At 45.0% G+C, this 15,615-nt stretch overlaps 1 protein-coding gene across 1 annotated transcript in view; it reads right to left on the bottom strand.

Moving 5' to 3' along the window:
• Positions 1 to 15,615, bottom strand: part of LOC105449640 (optomotor-blind protein) — an 83,748-nt gene that overhangs the window by 43,186 nt on the left and 24,947 nt on the right. Inside the window, exons 3-4 of the mRNA XM_011688943.1 lie at positions 10,087 to 10,200; positions 7,613 to 7,775 (exon numbers count right to left, since the gene is read on the bottom strand). Coding sequence (XP_011687245.1) covers positions 7,613 to 7,775; positions 10,087 to 10,200 — 277 coding nt within the window. The remainder of the gene's footprint in view (positions 1 to 7,612; positions 7,776 to 10,086; positions 10,201 to 15,615) is intronic.

Below are 15,615 nucleotides of genomic sequence, written 5' to 3' on the forward strand. Positions count from 1 at the left end.
GGAAGGCGGGAGGTGAGCGTATACGGTCTATCTTACAAACGAGACTTGCAAGCTCTCGTCTTGCATACGTTATGCCTACACGTAAGACACGTAAGAAAATAGCTCGCGTGTCTCGCAACGTGTTATAGGTGTAGACTGTTGTAGACTGTCATTGCCCATTCCGCAGCCGCCCAAAATACCGGTCTTTCCTTCTACGAGGGCGCAATTTCGGTGACGCGTCCTCTCGCGCTAGCGGAAAATGTTTCTCCTAGTCGCGGGGAAACACGAAAGGGAAGGATACGATGGGTGAAAGGAGTGAGAGGGGGCGGGGAGAGAAGCGCATCGAGCGAACGAACGAGCCGAAAGTAATAATTACGACGTTAGGACCCGGGCGCGCTCTCGATCCTGGCATGCCCCGTTATGTCATTATCCCATTTATTATAACGATCAGGAGCCACCGCGGCGGCTCGACCGGATTCCACGCCCGTTTCTCGCTCGACGGACGCAAATTGCCCGGCATCGCAGCGCAGTCCTTCGTGCACCGGCCGTCGCGGATGATACACGATGATGTCTTGATACGGAATGCACGATCGTTAATCGCCGTTTAATCCGAGTGCCGCTCCTCTCCGGGGCCTTGGCCAAACACGGACAGACGGATGGACGTGCGCGGTGCGTGCGTGCGTGCGTGCGCGCGTCACGTCGTCGTCGGCGCGGCGGACGGTCGCCACGGTTTCTCTCCGGAGTCATAAAATTTTAAGAGATAGGTCACGTCGGGAATCAGCCCGCCGTGAAGCTGCAAATGAGCGCGCGCGCTCGTTAATTCGGAGTGTCTTAAGTAAACGTTGAAGCCGAGCAAACGAGCGGTATGCGACGTCGAAAGTATAGGGTGCTGAGAAAGAGAGAGAGAGAGAGAATTACGGGGCGGTATATATTTTCGATATACATTCTTCGATCACGCTAAGATTTAACTTAGTTATTACGGGTGTCCGTTGTTAACGGCATGTTCATTAAGGATTCAGGAATTTACACGCCGACATACCTCCGCTAGCTACGAAAATCGATCCGAGATACATAACATTACACGAGTGGTGTGTGTGTGTGTATGTGTATGTGTGTGTATGTGTGTGTGTGTGTGAGAGAAAAAGAGAGAGAGAGGAGTAACCACCACTTCACAAAGAAATGCGAAAATTTTTTTTTCGACTGTACCGAAATATCAGCCCCGTTGGACGATAATGCACGAGGTGGGGATCTCTTTTCTTCTCGTATCGACTAGAATTCGTAGTAGAATTCGCGCTCGATTGTTACCGGAGGGCGAACCCCCAGGGAAATTTGCGGAGTGCGTGCGAAACGCAGCCGCGGGCAAATGATTTAGTAATGCCTGCGTGCGAAGCGAGCCGGTTTTTTGCACAGCGAGTCTGGAGAACGGGCGTGACGCGTAACGCAGGTTAGTTCAACGCGCAATTCGATAAGACGAAAATTGAAAATTATGTAAAAGAATGTACCACAGAAAAAATTGCTCTCCTTCGATACTGCGAGAAAAACGAGAGAGAAAAAAAAGAAAAGAAAGAGGCTCGTACAATACGAATTCTCTGTTCTTCCACCGTCGAGATTTAAATTGAGAAAGCAATGTAGAGGCAAAAAAAAAGTATCTCATTGAATTGATATTATCCGTTATATTTATCGCTCATCGTGCGATACTCTCTAGCGAAAGCTTATCGCTATGTAAATAAGAAGAGCGATAAAATTGAAGGCAAAGGACGCACAACCGTTGGCAGTAAAAGCACGGGCGAGCTCCGCGAGTCATATTAATGAACTTGAAAAAGTGCCCAAAGGCACAAAGTGTGCGTGTTATATGTGTGGGTAGAACATAAAGAATACACTTCGCCGATAATTAGGTAAATACGAGTGGTGCCGAGAACAAAGCGACACGGCAATACCCGACGTGCGCGGCGAAAGGATACGCCGGCGTTATCGGAACACGCGGAGAATATTAAACGCCAATTTATGCGCCGTAAATAATGACAAAATGCGTACCTATAAAACCGGAACGATCTCTTCAGACCGCGATAACTTACGCAAATTGCAAAAGTCGCGACGATCGTAATCGTCAACGGTGTGCGAGCGCGGATATAAACGCGGTCGCATCGACGGTGATTTCGCGACTATGTGTAAAGCCTACGCACCTTATACACACCGCGTACGCGGTACCTAACTATCCCCTTTCGAATAGCTCGCTTTTACATTTTTTCTGGTCGATAAGAGATTTTGCGTTAAATCAAATATGAGGTACCTAACGCGTGTGAGCCCGTAAAATTAAAGGCTCATCGTGCGCCGCAGAATCGACGTAAGTATCTTTCGCGCGCGTTCCTACCGCGATTGATATCACGAACATCGCGCGCGAAACTTCCGCGTGTCCGGACGAGTCGCGCGATGCAAATCGCGCGCAATCTCGTTGCGATTTTCGTGATTAATCCCCATGAAAACGGGTCGCGGCATCCGAGCGCGCGGCTGGGCTTTAATGTCCGCGACACGACACGTATCGAATCGGTGTTCCTCGCGCGGCGGACAGCAAAATGGCCCCCGAGAGTCGAAGCTCGCGCACGCACGCATGCACACGACGCCTCGGGGACACGCGAAGCCGTCGTAATGAACGAGCGTGCGTGTGCGTGCACGCGACGCACGCAAACGCGGAGGCCCCGGCGCGACCGAGAGACCGGCGATCACCGGCGATCTAACGTATTATATATCCAATACGATTCGTGCACGTCTTCTCGCGTCGCTCTCTACGCGGGAGAGCGTGCGCGCGGCTTGCGGATAACCGCGCGTGTCCTATTTGCACGCGGCGCGCGAATACACGTGTAAGCCCGTTATGAAAGACGCGATTGCCAATCGCGTTCGCGGCTATCCTTGTTTCTCCGGCAAATAATCGAAACCTTATTGCGTCGTAATGCGCAGATTGTCTTAAATATTATCTTAGAATAGCGGTCTCCATCCTTACATAGGGAATGCGCAAATATCGCGGGCAGAAAAAATCGCGGGAGAGGCAGAGCACGCGACGCGCGAGGCAGGCAGATGGGAAACGCTATCTCTCGGATAAGCCGCGTCCCATATCGGTCTATCGTTGAATGTCAACTAACGAACACTACTACAGGCACGTATCCATTACTAAACAAATCACGAGCGCCGTTCGACCATGCTTCTGTAAGCTCCGCCGCTGGGCGCTGGATAATTAAAGCTGCGAGGCACATTTGATCGAGTTTCGGTCGCTCTCCGTCCGACAGACCGATTGTTCCCCATTTTAATTTTTTTCGGAAAATTGAAAAAGGAATTCACCCCCGCTTTCTCGATGTTTTTATTTTTTTTGCTCGCGTGCGCGCGCGCGCGTGGATGGGATGCGCCGCTGTGCCTGTGTGCACGCGCTACGGCCGGGCGAAAATTGGAAATTGATTTCGAACGGAATTCCGAGCGATATGTCGAGCACGTATCGCGGACGATACCGAAATTTCGCGCCTATGAAATAGTTTCTCGGCTGTACCTTCGCCGGAACGATTCATCAGAATTGTCATTCGCCGTGGATGTGGGTCACGGTGGACGAGTGTATTTAGATGCGGAAGAAAAATGAAATAAAAGATTGCTGCGAATCATCACTTCGCATTTGAAATCGAGCTACACTCATTTTACAGATCTTTTTTATAGTATTCATTATATTTCTAAAAAATTATGTTAAGAAATATGCACAATATGTCGATATTGGTGTTTTCGGATATGCTGTTTGATGACATTATATATTTTAATGCGTAAGTGCATATTCTACATCGGACGCTTTACAAATGTCACCCTGACGGACTTGCATACAAACGGACAGCCTTGAAGAAATATGACTATATAACAGATGGAGAACAATGTCAGAGCGAATAAAATCGTTAGAATATGCAGAGTAAGGGCGATATCTGGACACCAGCTGAAAGCGTCTTGAAAGCGAGAAGCTGCAACCGAAGCGAGAGAATGCGTCTAAAAGACGATCTCCAGCGTGAAGGAAGGTCGCTCGCGATTCCAGTATTTCCAGTATTTCGGGTGTCCCGCGGCGAGGCGTTTCGCTCGCCGAATCGAACTACTTCATTAGCGGGAAGCCGTAATGATGATAACGCGCCTCAACCGCGAGGAACGAGACGATCGCCGACAATTAATAAAGAGCGGCGGTATCCGGTGAACCGTGCCACCGGATTGCGCCTGGGGCTAGTTGAAAGAACGAAAATATATATATTTCGAACGACCTGGCTCAGAAGCGACAGCAGCAACGTACAAAACTGTATGTACGTGTATCGTCACCAAAGTAAAAATCTCACGTCTCGTACTCGTTTTTACACAAACAAAATCTATTTTTAAATAAATATAGCGATTGATGTAACACAGAATAAATAAATATTGACATTTTTATAGTCATTACACGAGGTCCTATGTCCAATTTGAATCTTATACATTTCACCTTTCTTCGAAACACGTGCCGATTCAAAAGCTAATTATTTTTTATCATATTTCTTATACGCGTATCACGGCGTTTTACCTGGTTATTATAATGGAATATAGGGCGTATCATGGGACCACATTTCAATATATTTTAGCTTCTATTTAAAAAACAGTCCGTCCCTACGGCTTTCATCCTGTCAAATATTCCCACGCCTAATGCTTACTAGCGCCTGAAGAAGCGCACGCGGTGTCGCTTTAAAACGGGAGTAACGAGGTCCTTTCAACCGCTGTCGTCGCCAGGATGCCTCCAACCGTTCTGGTAACGCACCGTCAGTTTCCTGTTTGCGGTCCTCGACAGCCTTTCACCGATATTTACTCGCGGGCCTAGGCCCTCCCTTGGGATCGCTCTCGAAGACATCTCGGAAGGACCCTGGACTCGGGCGGCGGTGTCTCGTTTTTGTTTGCCACACCAGGATTTCCCGACAAAAGGCCCGGTGCGTCGTCATCCCTTCCATCTTTTCCCTTATAACACTAGGATTAGAGTCAAAAGGATTCCAAGTTGTTCGTGCTAATTTTTCGCTTCTTCTCACTGCTTTTCCTTCAAGGGCCCTTCAAGAGGCCTTCCTTAAGTAGGAAGAGGAGTAAATCTCCACAAAAATTCAGGTCAAACCAGAAAGTCAAGCCTCGTGATGATTCTTTAAAGTTATTGTTAGTTCGGCGCTTCCCACTTTCTATCGTTTTAGTAAACTCGTGTTTACACATAGAAAAAGAAGAAACAAAGCGAATTCTAGGTCGCGAAACGTGACACATGTTTTAATTGTGGGTGAAACTCTTTAAAGAGATTTTAATAATTATTGACGCATTGTCATGCAAACAAGGTAGCAACTGCATTTAAATATTTTATAAGATTAGATAAAAAAGATTCATTATTTGATCGAATACATTGAATTGGGAAATTAGTAAAAACTTGCAGATCAATTTTTGTCTTACATCCAACTTGCACCTATATTTCTTTTTCAATGTATCAATTATCATATAAGGTCTCCTTGACATGTTGACCACATTAGAGAGAGTGAAATTGTGACTATGTGACTTGCAAAAATTTGCAAAGAGCTACTAGAAACTACCTTTTCATTGCGACACTATTTCAAAGAGTTGAGATATTTAGAATGCAAATTCTTTCTACAGTGAAATTCTGCGAAACAATAATCAGACCAAAATGGTTTCTCTATAGTAAACCTTTTCTCCTGCCTTCTATTCAAAAAAGTAAATCTTAAAAAAAAATGAAGGCATACATGGGATAAGAACCTGGGGCCCACCGACTACGTGTCGTTCTCACACGAAGCCACGTGTCAGACCGTGTCCACGATGACGCAGCACTTATGTACGTTTATTTTTCCAAATTTCGTACACGTTCGAAGGAAAAACAAGTCACGCTGTGCCTTTCACTGTGCCGATAAGCGACCACACTCACTTTTCTTAACAAGTTTGTGTTCCACCGTATTCATACGGATCGCTTTTATAGACGTCGCTTTTCAGATAGCGTGAAAAAACATATATAATCCTTCAAAAGGCTCTTCCGAACCAAATCTTTCATAAATCTGGAAAGGGTTGGGCCAGGTGAAAAGGGCTGTCATCTATTAGCCGCGGCAAGAAAGGGGTTTGGGAGATATTTTCGAGAGGCATTTTCTGGGCTCGTGCACAAACTGGATCCTGTCTCTCTATCGAGGTAGGTAGTAAAAAAAAAAGAGGAAAAGAGAGAGGGAGAGAGAGAGAGAAAGAGAGAGAGAGAGACCTTAAGGGCGGAAGACGCACGCCCGCTGCCCCGTCACACGATGTAGGTGAACCATGCATAATGTCGTGGCCACATTACCTTTCGACGACAATCTGCTCTCATCTCTCCTCACTCTTCCTACCTTGCTCCCCTTTTCTCTTTCTCTCTCTATTCCTTCATTCATTCCCGTATTCATCTCACTCTTTTATAAGCACTCATTCGCTTTCCTCTCTTCGCGCGTAGACGTGTTTATGCGAGTGTTTACGCGCGAAAGAGAAAGAGAGAGCGCCGAAAGAAAAAGGAGATTAGAAGGAAAGAAGAGAAGAGAGAAAGAGAGAAGAGGGAGAAGAAGAAGAAGGAGAGGAGGCAGAGGAGTGGTCTTAACAAAGGTCGATCTGCCACGCACTGCACGACAGCCAGCCATTGACATCGGGTGGGCTCTGGGTAAGGAGGACTAGATTTCACGAGCCAGCGATGCAAGATCCTTCAAAGGACGCCGACGGGCAGCCGCAAAAAGGATTCGCAAAAAAAAGGACGAGGTAGAGAAAAAGAGACAGAACCACCATGGCCGTAGAAAGGGGACAGGCTTCTTCTTTAGTTAATGCTGGCTTCCGCGCACCCCGCGTCGAAAAGAAAGAAAAGACGAGAGCTAGGAGGAGGAGGAGGGGAAGAAGGGGGCCAAGGAGACAAGGCGGCCGAGGCTAATAGAGAGGAAGAGGACGAATAAGAGGAGCGCAAAGCGGGCGAGAAGCGCGGGGGAAAGAGCGAAACTACTTGACGGCGAAATCCATCGCGATAACTTAATCCCAGGATTACGCTGCGGTTAGGTATCCGCGCGGAAATCCGATCGCGCGCGCCTGACGGGGTCTGTCTGGGCCGTTGTGAAGGAACGCGACTGCTCTGTTTCCGGTTTCTCGATCGATTGCGCGAATTCGGCCCTTTCGCTGCCGTATATATGCGATTAACGCGAGGATTATTATTCGGGCGCAAAAGTCGATACACCTTAAAATTGGATTGTAATTAGACAAAGCGAAAGCGTCAACTCTTTTTGCCGATTTTTTTCTGCATAAACGCTTCGTACAAAAAATTATCGTATAAAATATTATTATTTTAATAAATATTTCTTTTTAGATTTTTGGAGAAAGATCTATATATCAGTAGAGTTAAATAGATTCAATGATATTTCTATTCCACTGATCGTCATCGTCACGAAAAATTGTATCGCGGAAAGTGCCGCATGCAATATACATCAACTATGATCGCTTCGCAATTTTGAATCAGCCTGTCACGCACGTTCAGGCAGGTTCAAGTTAGCGATTAATTGCAAACTAAAGGAGCAAGCTTAGAGTAACTATGTAGTAAGTAAGTAATTGTTTGGTTGGCGTTACGTACAGTACTTACAAAGCCGTGCTTGTCGCTGATGTTGTTGGTGAGCTTGAGTTTGTGGAAGCTCACGACCTTCTGCATCCACTGTTCGCCGCTGCTGGGCGAGTCCGGATGTATGTACATCCTCTTCGGCATTTCCGGGTCCGCCTTACCCGCTACCATCCACCTACTGCTCGCAACACGCGTAAGAATGTATTAGAAGCCTATCGAATGCAGTTTACCACGTAACATGCCTTGACAATGATGAAGATACCGGAGATACCGCTCTTCATCGTTATCTAGGAACAAACATCGCTCGGATCGAAACGCAGACCATAAGAAAAATGTCCGACGGGATGGACGTATATAATTTATTTCAACGTCAATTTCTATCGCGTATATTTATGAATGATTTAGAGTTTATATCTCTAACGAAAACGGTCTATGAGAAATATTTAATTTACGTTCCTCCACCGCCGGAACGAATTATCCAAACTAGATTATAATTCATTGGTTGATTTCTATTCGATACATCTAGCTAGACTCGACTGTAATTTGGAACGAGAACCGTGCTAATCGTGCTTCCGATAATCCGAGCAGATTCCAACAGTTTTCTCCGCAGGGCAGGTAACTCGCCTATGCATCTTCTCAGACGCAGACGACGAAACCGATGATCTAGAACGTGCCGAAAAAAAGGTTCGAATTGCCTGGTGTTTCTCGTTGGCTCGAGTAGCTACGATCCGCCGCGAGCATCAACCAGACGCGATTGTTGTCTTTTAAAGGAGGCGTGTCCACCGTTCGTACTCATTCCCAGTCGTCGCAGGTGGGTCAAACTCGAGCGCGAAGGACCGAAGGAAGAACTCGTTCGACGAGTTCCAAAGTGGCTGCGGTCGCCGACGTGATGTAATCGTTCATTGTGGTCTGCGTTTCGATCGTCCGAAAACGTCGGGTATTCGAGATGCCTCGCGAGAGTTTTCTCGAGGTGGAAGAGAGCGCTAATCGTGAGTCCCTCTGTCGGAACGCGTCGACGCGTCTGTTGCGAAAAAGTTCCCCGGTGGCGGTGCCGCCGCGCGCCGCGTCGTCGAGAAGTGCGTCGAAAGTACGTGAAAGAAATACACGGTTGTTCACTTTTGCAGCTAAGCAAATATTTGCGCCGGGCCAAATTCGAGAGAAACTTGAAACGAAAACGGGCAAACACACGTCAAAAGTCATTTTTAAATCACGAGCCGCGATACGCCGAAATATGATAATGATTATCAACGCGCCGGCTGCTTGATGAAATTTCTAGAGAATTATAATATTTATTTGGAATACACGCACGCGAAAAATATGCTTTTGAGAAGACAGAGATACGAAATTCACGAAGCATCTCGGCTTAACTAATGTGAAGGCTTGCGATCCCCATACAAGTCGAAATATAATTTCCCATGGGTCCGTCCCTTATGTAGCACTTCTGCGAGAGAATCAAACATTCATTATTTTTTTTTTTTATATAAATATTGCTTCGTTCACAAGAGCACACAAATATATAGATATTTACTAATTAAACATTTGTAAATCAATTTTCCGTCTATAATCGATTTTTCGCACGAAAAAATGCGGAAATTCAACGTGGATTTTTTTACGCACGGCAGATTGGATTAATCGTATTTAAATTCACGATAAGGTTGCATTGGGGTGTTACAGATAAATTATCTTCGACGAGTATGAGGAATTGTTCGCAGCGCACGCTCCACACTTATTTCAGGAGAGTCTCCTGGTTACAGATAGTGATAATTTACGATCGGGACCGATCCAGGATCATTATTTCAAAATATAATTTCGAAAATTGCCTGGGGAGTACCTTCTATATGTACAAAAAATGTAATTAAGTGTACCTCCCAGAAGGTTTTCAGTTATTAACGTAAGAGCTTTAATTCGTTAATTAAAAAGAATGATCCAGGATCGCTATGATCGCGCAGGGTCAAAGGTATCACCTGTTGTGAAATTTATAACGGCATTCGTCCGATGCCACGATGTCCATTAGAAGTATGTAGCTAGCCTGCTTGTCTAACCCGAACACCCTCACTTTATACGCGGGAAACATGCGTCTGCGAACAATTTTGCAATCGCAAAAAAAAAACACACACCATACATTAGTTCTGCCGTTCACTGCTGGGTTTTCGTTACTTGCTCCCCGTAAAAACGGAGAACCGTGCTTTAAAATGAACGTCTTCGGATACACTTCGGGCGCGCTTGGTCAAACAACCGATTTTAACGATCTCGACGAGTGAGAAAATATTAATTCCGTTCTACAAATTCGTTTGTGTTTAATTTTCAAACGTTGCGTATAAAGGAAACAAAGATAAAATGCAGATATCGAGAGTGGTATCGCGCGGTATATGTTGAAAGAACGCGATTCAGAAAACACTCGCGAGAGATCGTTAACACGAGTTGTCCGCGACAGTTATATTTTTATGCGAGCCCGCCTTCGCTTTCCCCACACCACGCAAAACCTCTACCTGTTGTGGAACTTGTATCTGTAGTCATCGGCGGCGACAATGTCCAGTAAAAGGATGTACTTGGCCTTGGCGTCCAGACCGGAAACTCGGAACTTCATCTGAGGAAACATCTGCCTAGACCCCCGATCAACACGTACAATTCGATTAGATCGCTTGCTCGATTTAAGCCAGCTTAGACTAGGTATCATGCAGCTCGCAACCATCGTGTCTTATCTTAGACTAGTTTAATCCTAATATAATTGACAAAAAAAAAAAACAAATACATTATCTCTGCGCACGTGATCTGAAAGTAATTTCTCGTTTGTTATCTCTGCGAAATGTACAAAAATAATGCACGATATTTCCGACATATAAAAAAATATCGAAAACGCATTTATTCTAGAGTTCGCGAAAAACTCGCCTCTCGCGAAAAGCGGCATTGGCTCGGATGTGCTCTCTCGCTCCTGAAACACGAGCTGAAAACGGATGAAACTCGCGCGAGGAACGTCGCGCGGCCGCGAGTCACGTCGGCGACACCTGGCAGAATCCTGAAAGGTCGGAATAGAAACGTGCACGAGTCAATCCTGGCCGCTGTCAGACGGCGGACGTGCCGTTGGCTTCCGAGGCGCGCGTTCCCTGGAATAAAAACCGGACCCCGTTCCCCGGGCCAAGAAAACCGACGACGGCCGTGTTGCGCGTCCCGGTAGCGGCCGTCAAAGATGCGTTCGGCCGAGGTCGGCGCGTCGAGGAATTATATTCGCCCGACGAAGAGAAGAGACGCGCGCACCGGCGCGTCGCTCGAGACACCTAGAAAATCGTCCTTCGGAATCACGTTTTTCGGACGAAATGCGAGATCCACCGTCGTGTAGCTCGCCGCTTTCATAATAAAAATTACACGGCATGTTTTTCTCGAGAACAATTGCGCTTCGAAATTCCGCATGATGGATCACATCGGGATTGTATCGTCCTGCACGCGCTAATAATGTGAAAAAGTAAACATAGTAAAACGTAGTATTATAACCTTTTTTTTTGTGCTGTAAAATACTCCCTCGGAAAATCGAAAAAATAAACACGTTTGAAAACACGGGCACTTTGATTAATTATCGTCATATGCACTAATGATAAAATGTACCATGCTCGTATCGTTCATCATGATTCGAGAATTTTTTCAGTAAAACATTCAATACGATTCAACAGCAACAATTTAAGAATGATAATTCGTAGATTAACATACATTTATATCATTACTATTATATTATCTGGCATATATTTATTATCATAATAAAATATTTATATCCGCCACGAGAGTTCATTATAATTCTTAGCTCCTTTGTAATATGCTTTCCAAGTTTCATCGCACCGAAACTGTAAAATTTGGTAAAGATACTTAAGAACCGTTATTATACTCTCAAACTTATTGACACACTTCAACGTAAAGCGTTCTTGCAACGAAAAACTTAATTACCATGATTAGATGGCAAGAGCTCGCCAAGTTAAAAAAAACGGTTTAACAGGCTGACACATCATGATGTAGTTAGAGATGACGGTATACAAGACAAGACGTGATCGGTATGTCTGAGCTCTGTGCTCAGAAATAAGCAGCCATTAATAATAGCAAATAAGTAAAGAGTATTTGTAATTCTTCCGATTCTTTGTCTCGATTCAAGAACGAGGATGTACAAGGTGATCGACAAGTAACTTTTCCAATAACTAGGCAAATAAAAAGTAAATACGGACTATATAGAAATCCTTGAACCCCAAGGGTTACCCCAATTCCCAATAAAATTATAAAAATGCAAATACACATAACGGAAAAAATTCATCTTATATAAGTTTTAACTTTAGATCTCTCTATCGTGAATCGGACGAAAATTAAATTAATCAGCGATTCAAAAAAGATCTCGCGAGTAAGGCCTGTCGAATATCGATCGAAGACTGTTACTGAGAAGGGCCGCTCGGTAACCATCTTTCGATCGATATTCGTCTTGAGACGTCAAAGGTATCACGAGGGATTTCTGGTAGCATCTGCCTACTGTCTGTCCGTTGAGACGTTCCCCGTCGAATTTCGGCGCGAGCAAGGACAGGATCTCGGCTCGACGACGCATTCGCTCGCGATAAACGGGAGACGCCGTTCTCATTCACGTCAAGGAGGACATTAAGCCGGATTATCCGCGCTATGTGAGCCAAAATATCCCGCGGGAGGAGACGCGCGCGAGACGGTCCTGCGATGAGCGTGAGTGCTGCCGGTGAGTGCTGCATCGCTAAGCAAATGCTAGCGGATGTCTTCTATTCGCACGGCCACGTGATCGCTCGATTGCGTAACGCTAAGATATTTTATCTTCGCCGCGCGAAAAAGAAAAAATGCGATTTCGTTACATCACGCGTCTTTATAACGCCACTAAATTAATAGCAGAGAGCAAAATCGTAATAGGAGTTATCGTGTGCTCGCGTCCTGTGTAATTCACGAGGCGAGCAATCTACAATCCGGCGGATATCTGGCTGAACTTAAAAACAATTAAAAAACAAGAATGCAGACGGACGCCGTTACGAATTTCCTATAAGTGTTTAGCGCGAGCGTCGTACGACATTTAATTAATTCAAATCAAATCATCAAATTAATCAACGACACGAGTGCGTCATTGGGGTCTGCATTTTCGATTAATTAAAAAAATCAGCTCGAGACGATTGTGTAAACAACCGTCTCTTGCCACCAATATATTCATACCTACAGAATATTAATTGCCGCGAGGATATATATACAAACAAAAAAAATTAGCGGCGCTGTATTATTTGATGAACACAGACGAGAGTGTAAAAAAAAAACCGGGTGTATATTATATCACATTGAAATCACGCACAGGTTTAAGATTTATCCGATCGTCTCATGTATCATAGAAGCGGCACGGCGTCGATTTCTCGCGCCGCGCGACGCGACCTTCTCTTCCGTCGTACATAACTCTCAGCTGGCACAGCTGCTAATGAGCGACAATACGGGTAAACAAATTATGAACCGGCCGTTGTCGCCGTACGAGGTTGCTGAAAGCTGTAAATCTCGTCTGATAAAACGCGTCTTTGAGAAATCTCGTTTTTACCGCGCGGGCGCAGGCTCCTTCCTCTTCTCAGTCGCCGTACATTTAACGACGTATCGCCGCACGAAACGATTCGATAAGACACTTGCCACCGATCGAAAGCAGCTGTCCGTTCGTCCCGAGTGACATACACGACTACCATATTTCCCGAACCCAAATTTGGGGACACACTGTCGATCGGGCCGGCTATCGCTCGTTACGTGTTTGTAATAGGTCAAAGCGACCCAAAGCAGCATGTGTTCACTTATACGATCTTTTTAGGTCTATCGTCTATCTATGTAATCTTTCTTTTCAAACAGTTTCCCGTTTATATATTTTATGTATTAAATACGAAAGTGGACTACATATTTTATTGAAGACATAATAGATGTGTTATATATATATATATATATATATATATAACACGTCTATTTTATTTATATATATTTTTTTTTTAATCGTTGTTTTATATGTAATAAAATTAATAATTTTAATTTAATTCGAAGCAATAAATTAATTCGAGCAATGAAAAATGAAAATGAAGATTAAAGACTTTTTCATATAGCGTTGTTTATTTCGAAAACTCAACGAGAGACATAGTTTTCTTTGGAAAAAAAGGGCGTGACATTCCTCAGGAAGCCGAGAAGGCGCCGCTCGGCTTTAATGGCCATCGTCTTCCCAGATTACGGGAAAGGGCTTTCGGGTCTCGAGATCGGGGCCTTACGCGCCAGCGACCGAGTCATCAGAAGTATTTATCGGGTACGATCCTCATTACAGTTTACTGTCGGGGGAAGAAATTAGGTGCCGCGTTACTGTTGTCGACGCCGCGTCAATGTCTACGCCGACAGTAATACTAAAAATTAGATCGTAAAAGAAGCGATCGCGCGCACGATAAATCGTATCCGAGAAAATTAAAAGGATCTACGGGATACGACTCGGTTCCGATAATGGCATTCTTTTCTACGATTTCTACTTCGAGATCGAGCAGACCCGTGGCGATAATAAAAATCGTAATCGTGTAATCTTTCAGTGTGTACGAAATTCATTTATATAAACTTCCCAAAGAACAGTTATAAATTATATGTAATCCTATTGTTCTTAAGCTTCGTCAGAATAAACAAAAATATGATGCAATAATCTAGGCGTCTAAATCCACGTTAAAAAAAAAGTTAAGGTGGCGTGAAATGAGAAGTCGACGGTGCTCATTTTCTCATTTACATGTACATATGTGCACAGCGCTACGCCTATGTTCCGCGATTATTGCTATTAAATATGTAGCGTGTGCGACGACACAATTACATCGGGAAAACGATAACGACGACCGTGGCGATATCGCGTTATGATTGATTCGCGGAGGTATCGCGCGCGATGAAACGAAATAGAATACAAAATAGCGCGACGTATACGTAAAACGGGTAACTTTGTCGAGGCACCTGCTCCGTCCGACATTCGATCATCCGGCGTTCCTTCCTCGTTTGTAATTCTTCGTTCCACTACAATGTTCAAAGGGCTTTACACATAGCAATCTCTTTCTCTCTCTCCCTCCCGAGCGCGCCGCGCCAGTTTATTCCATATGGCATATGGTGTACTCCCATTTTCGAGTCTCTCTCGATCGATCCACGAGCGCGGACCTATATCGCGAATGCCATCGTTAATAAGTTGCGAGATGCCAATCTTTTTAATCGATCTAATTTATGCCCTTCTCTCTCCGCTTACGATAATCGCCGATGATCACGATGATCGCAATTAACGCTCGATCGGATAGATCCATTCCTTTTTATAACAGCGTATAATCCTGTCAGATTAATTGTAACTTTAATTCTATATGTCTCGTAATTTAACTACAATTAGCATATATAGATACATTTAATTAATTGCACACTATCTATAAATATTAATTATACTGCAGATATTAATTATATATGCAAAAACACACGTGACACAGAGCTCATGTATTTTTATCACTTTATATCTCCATTTCGATTATATTTCAATTTAACGTCACCAAAACTGCGCCTTCGTACTCTCTCTCTCTCTCTCTCTCTCTCTCTCTCTCTCTCTCTCTCTCTCTCTCTCTCTCTCTCTCTCTCTCTCTCTCTCCTTTTCCTGTCTATCTGTATATTCATCTCTCGCCGCGTTTTGCCTCGCGCACGCGGAAGTGGTTTGCCAGTTTCGGGTTCAACCATAGAGATGCACTTCCGGGACACCCAGTACATCCATCCCCGGTACTGCGCTTTCCGCAGTGTATGAGGCAGGTGGAAGAGAGATCGCTTCCACGAAACCTCAGGAGCCCGCGGTGATGTGCAAGAGCACGACGACGAGGACGAGGAGACGACGACGACGACGAACGCGGAGCGCGCGCGCGCATGCATCCTTTCCTCGCCGACACGGCGTGCACACACATACGCGTCGTCCCTCCTCTTCTCTCACGCGGCCGACGTCGCGCGAGAGCTTTCCTCGTCCGTCCCACCATCGTGCGCTC

This window comes from Wasmannia auropunctata, unplaced genomic scaffold (genome assembly GCF_000956235.1).
Source record: "Wasmannia auropunctata unplaced genomic scaffold, wasmannia.A_1.0 LD336074.1, whole genome shotgun sequence".
Taxonomy (NCBI): Eukaryota; Metazoa; Arthropoda; class Insecta; order Hymenoptera; family Formicidae; genus Wasmannia; species Wasmannia auropunctata.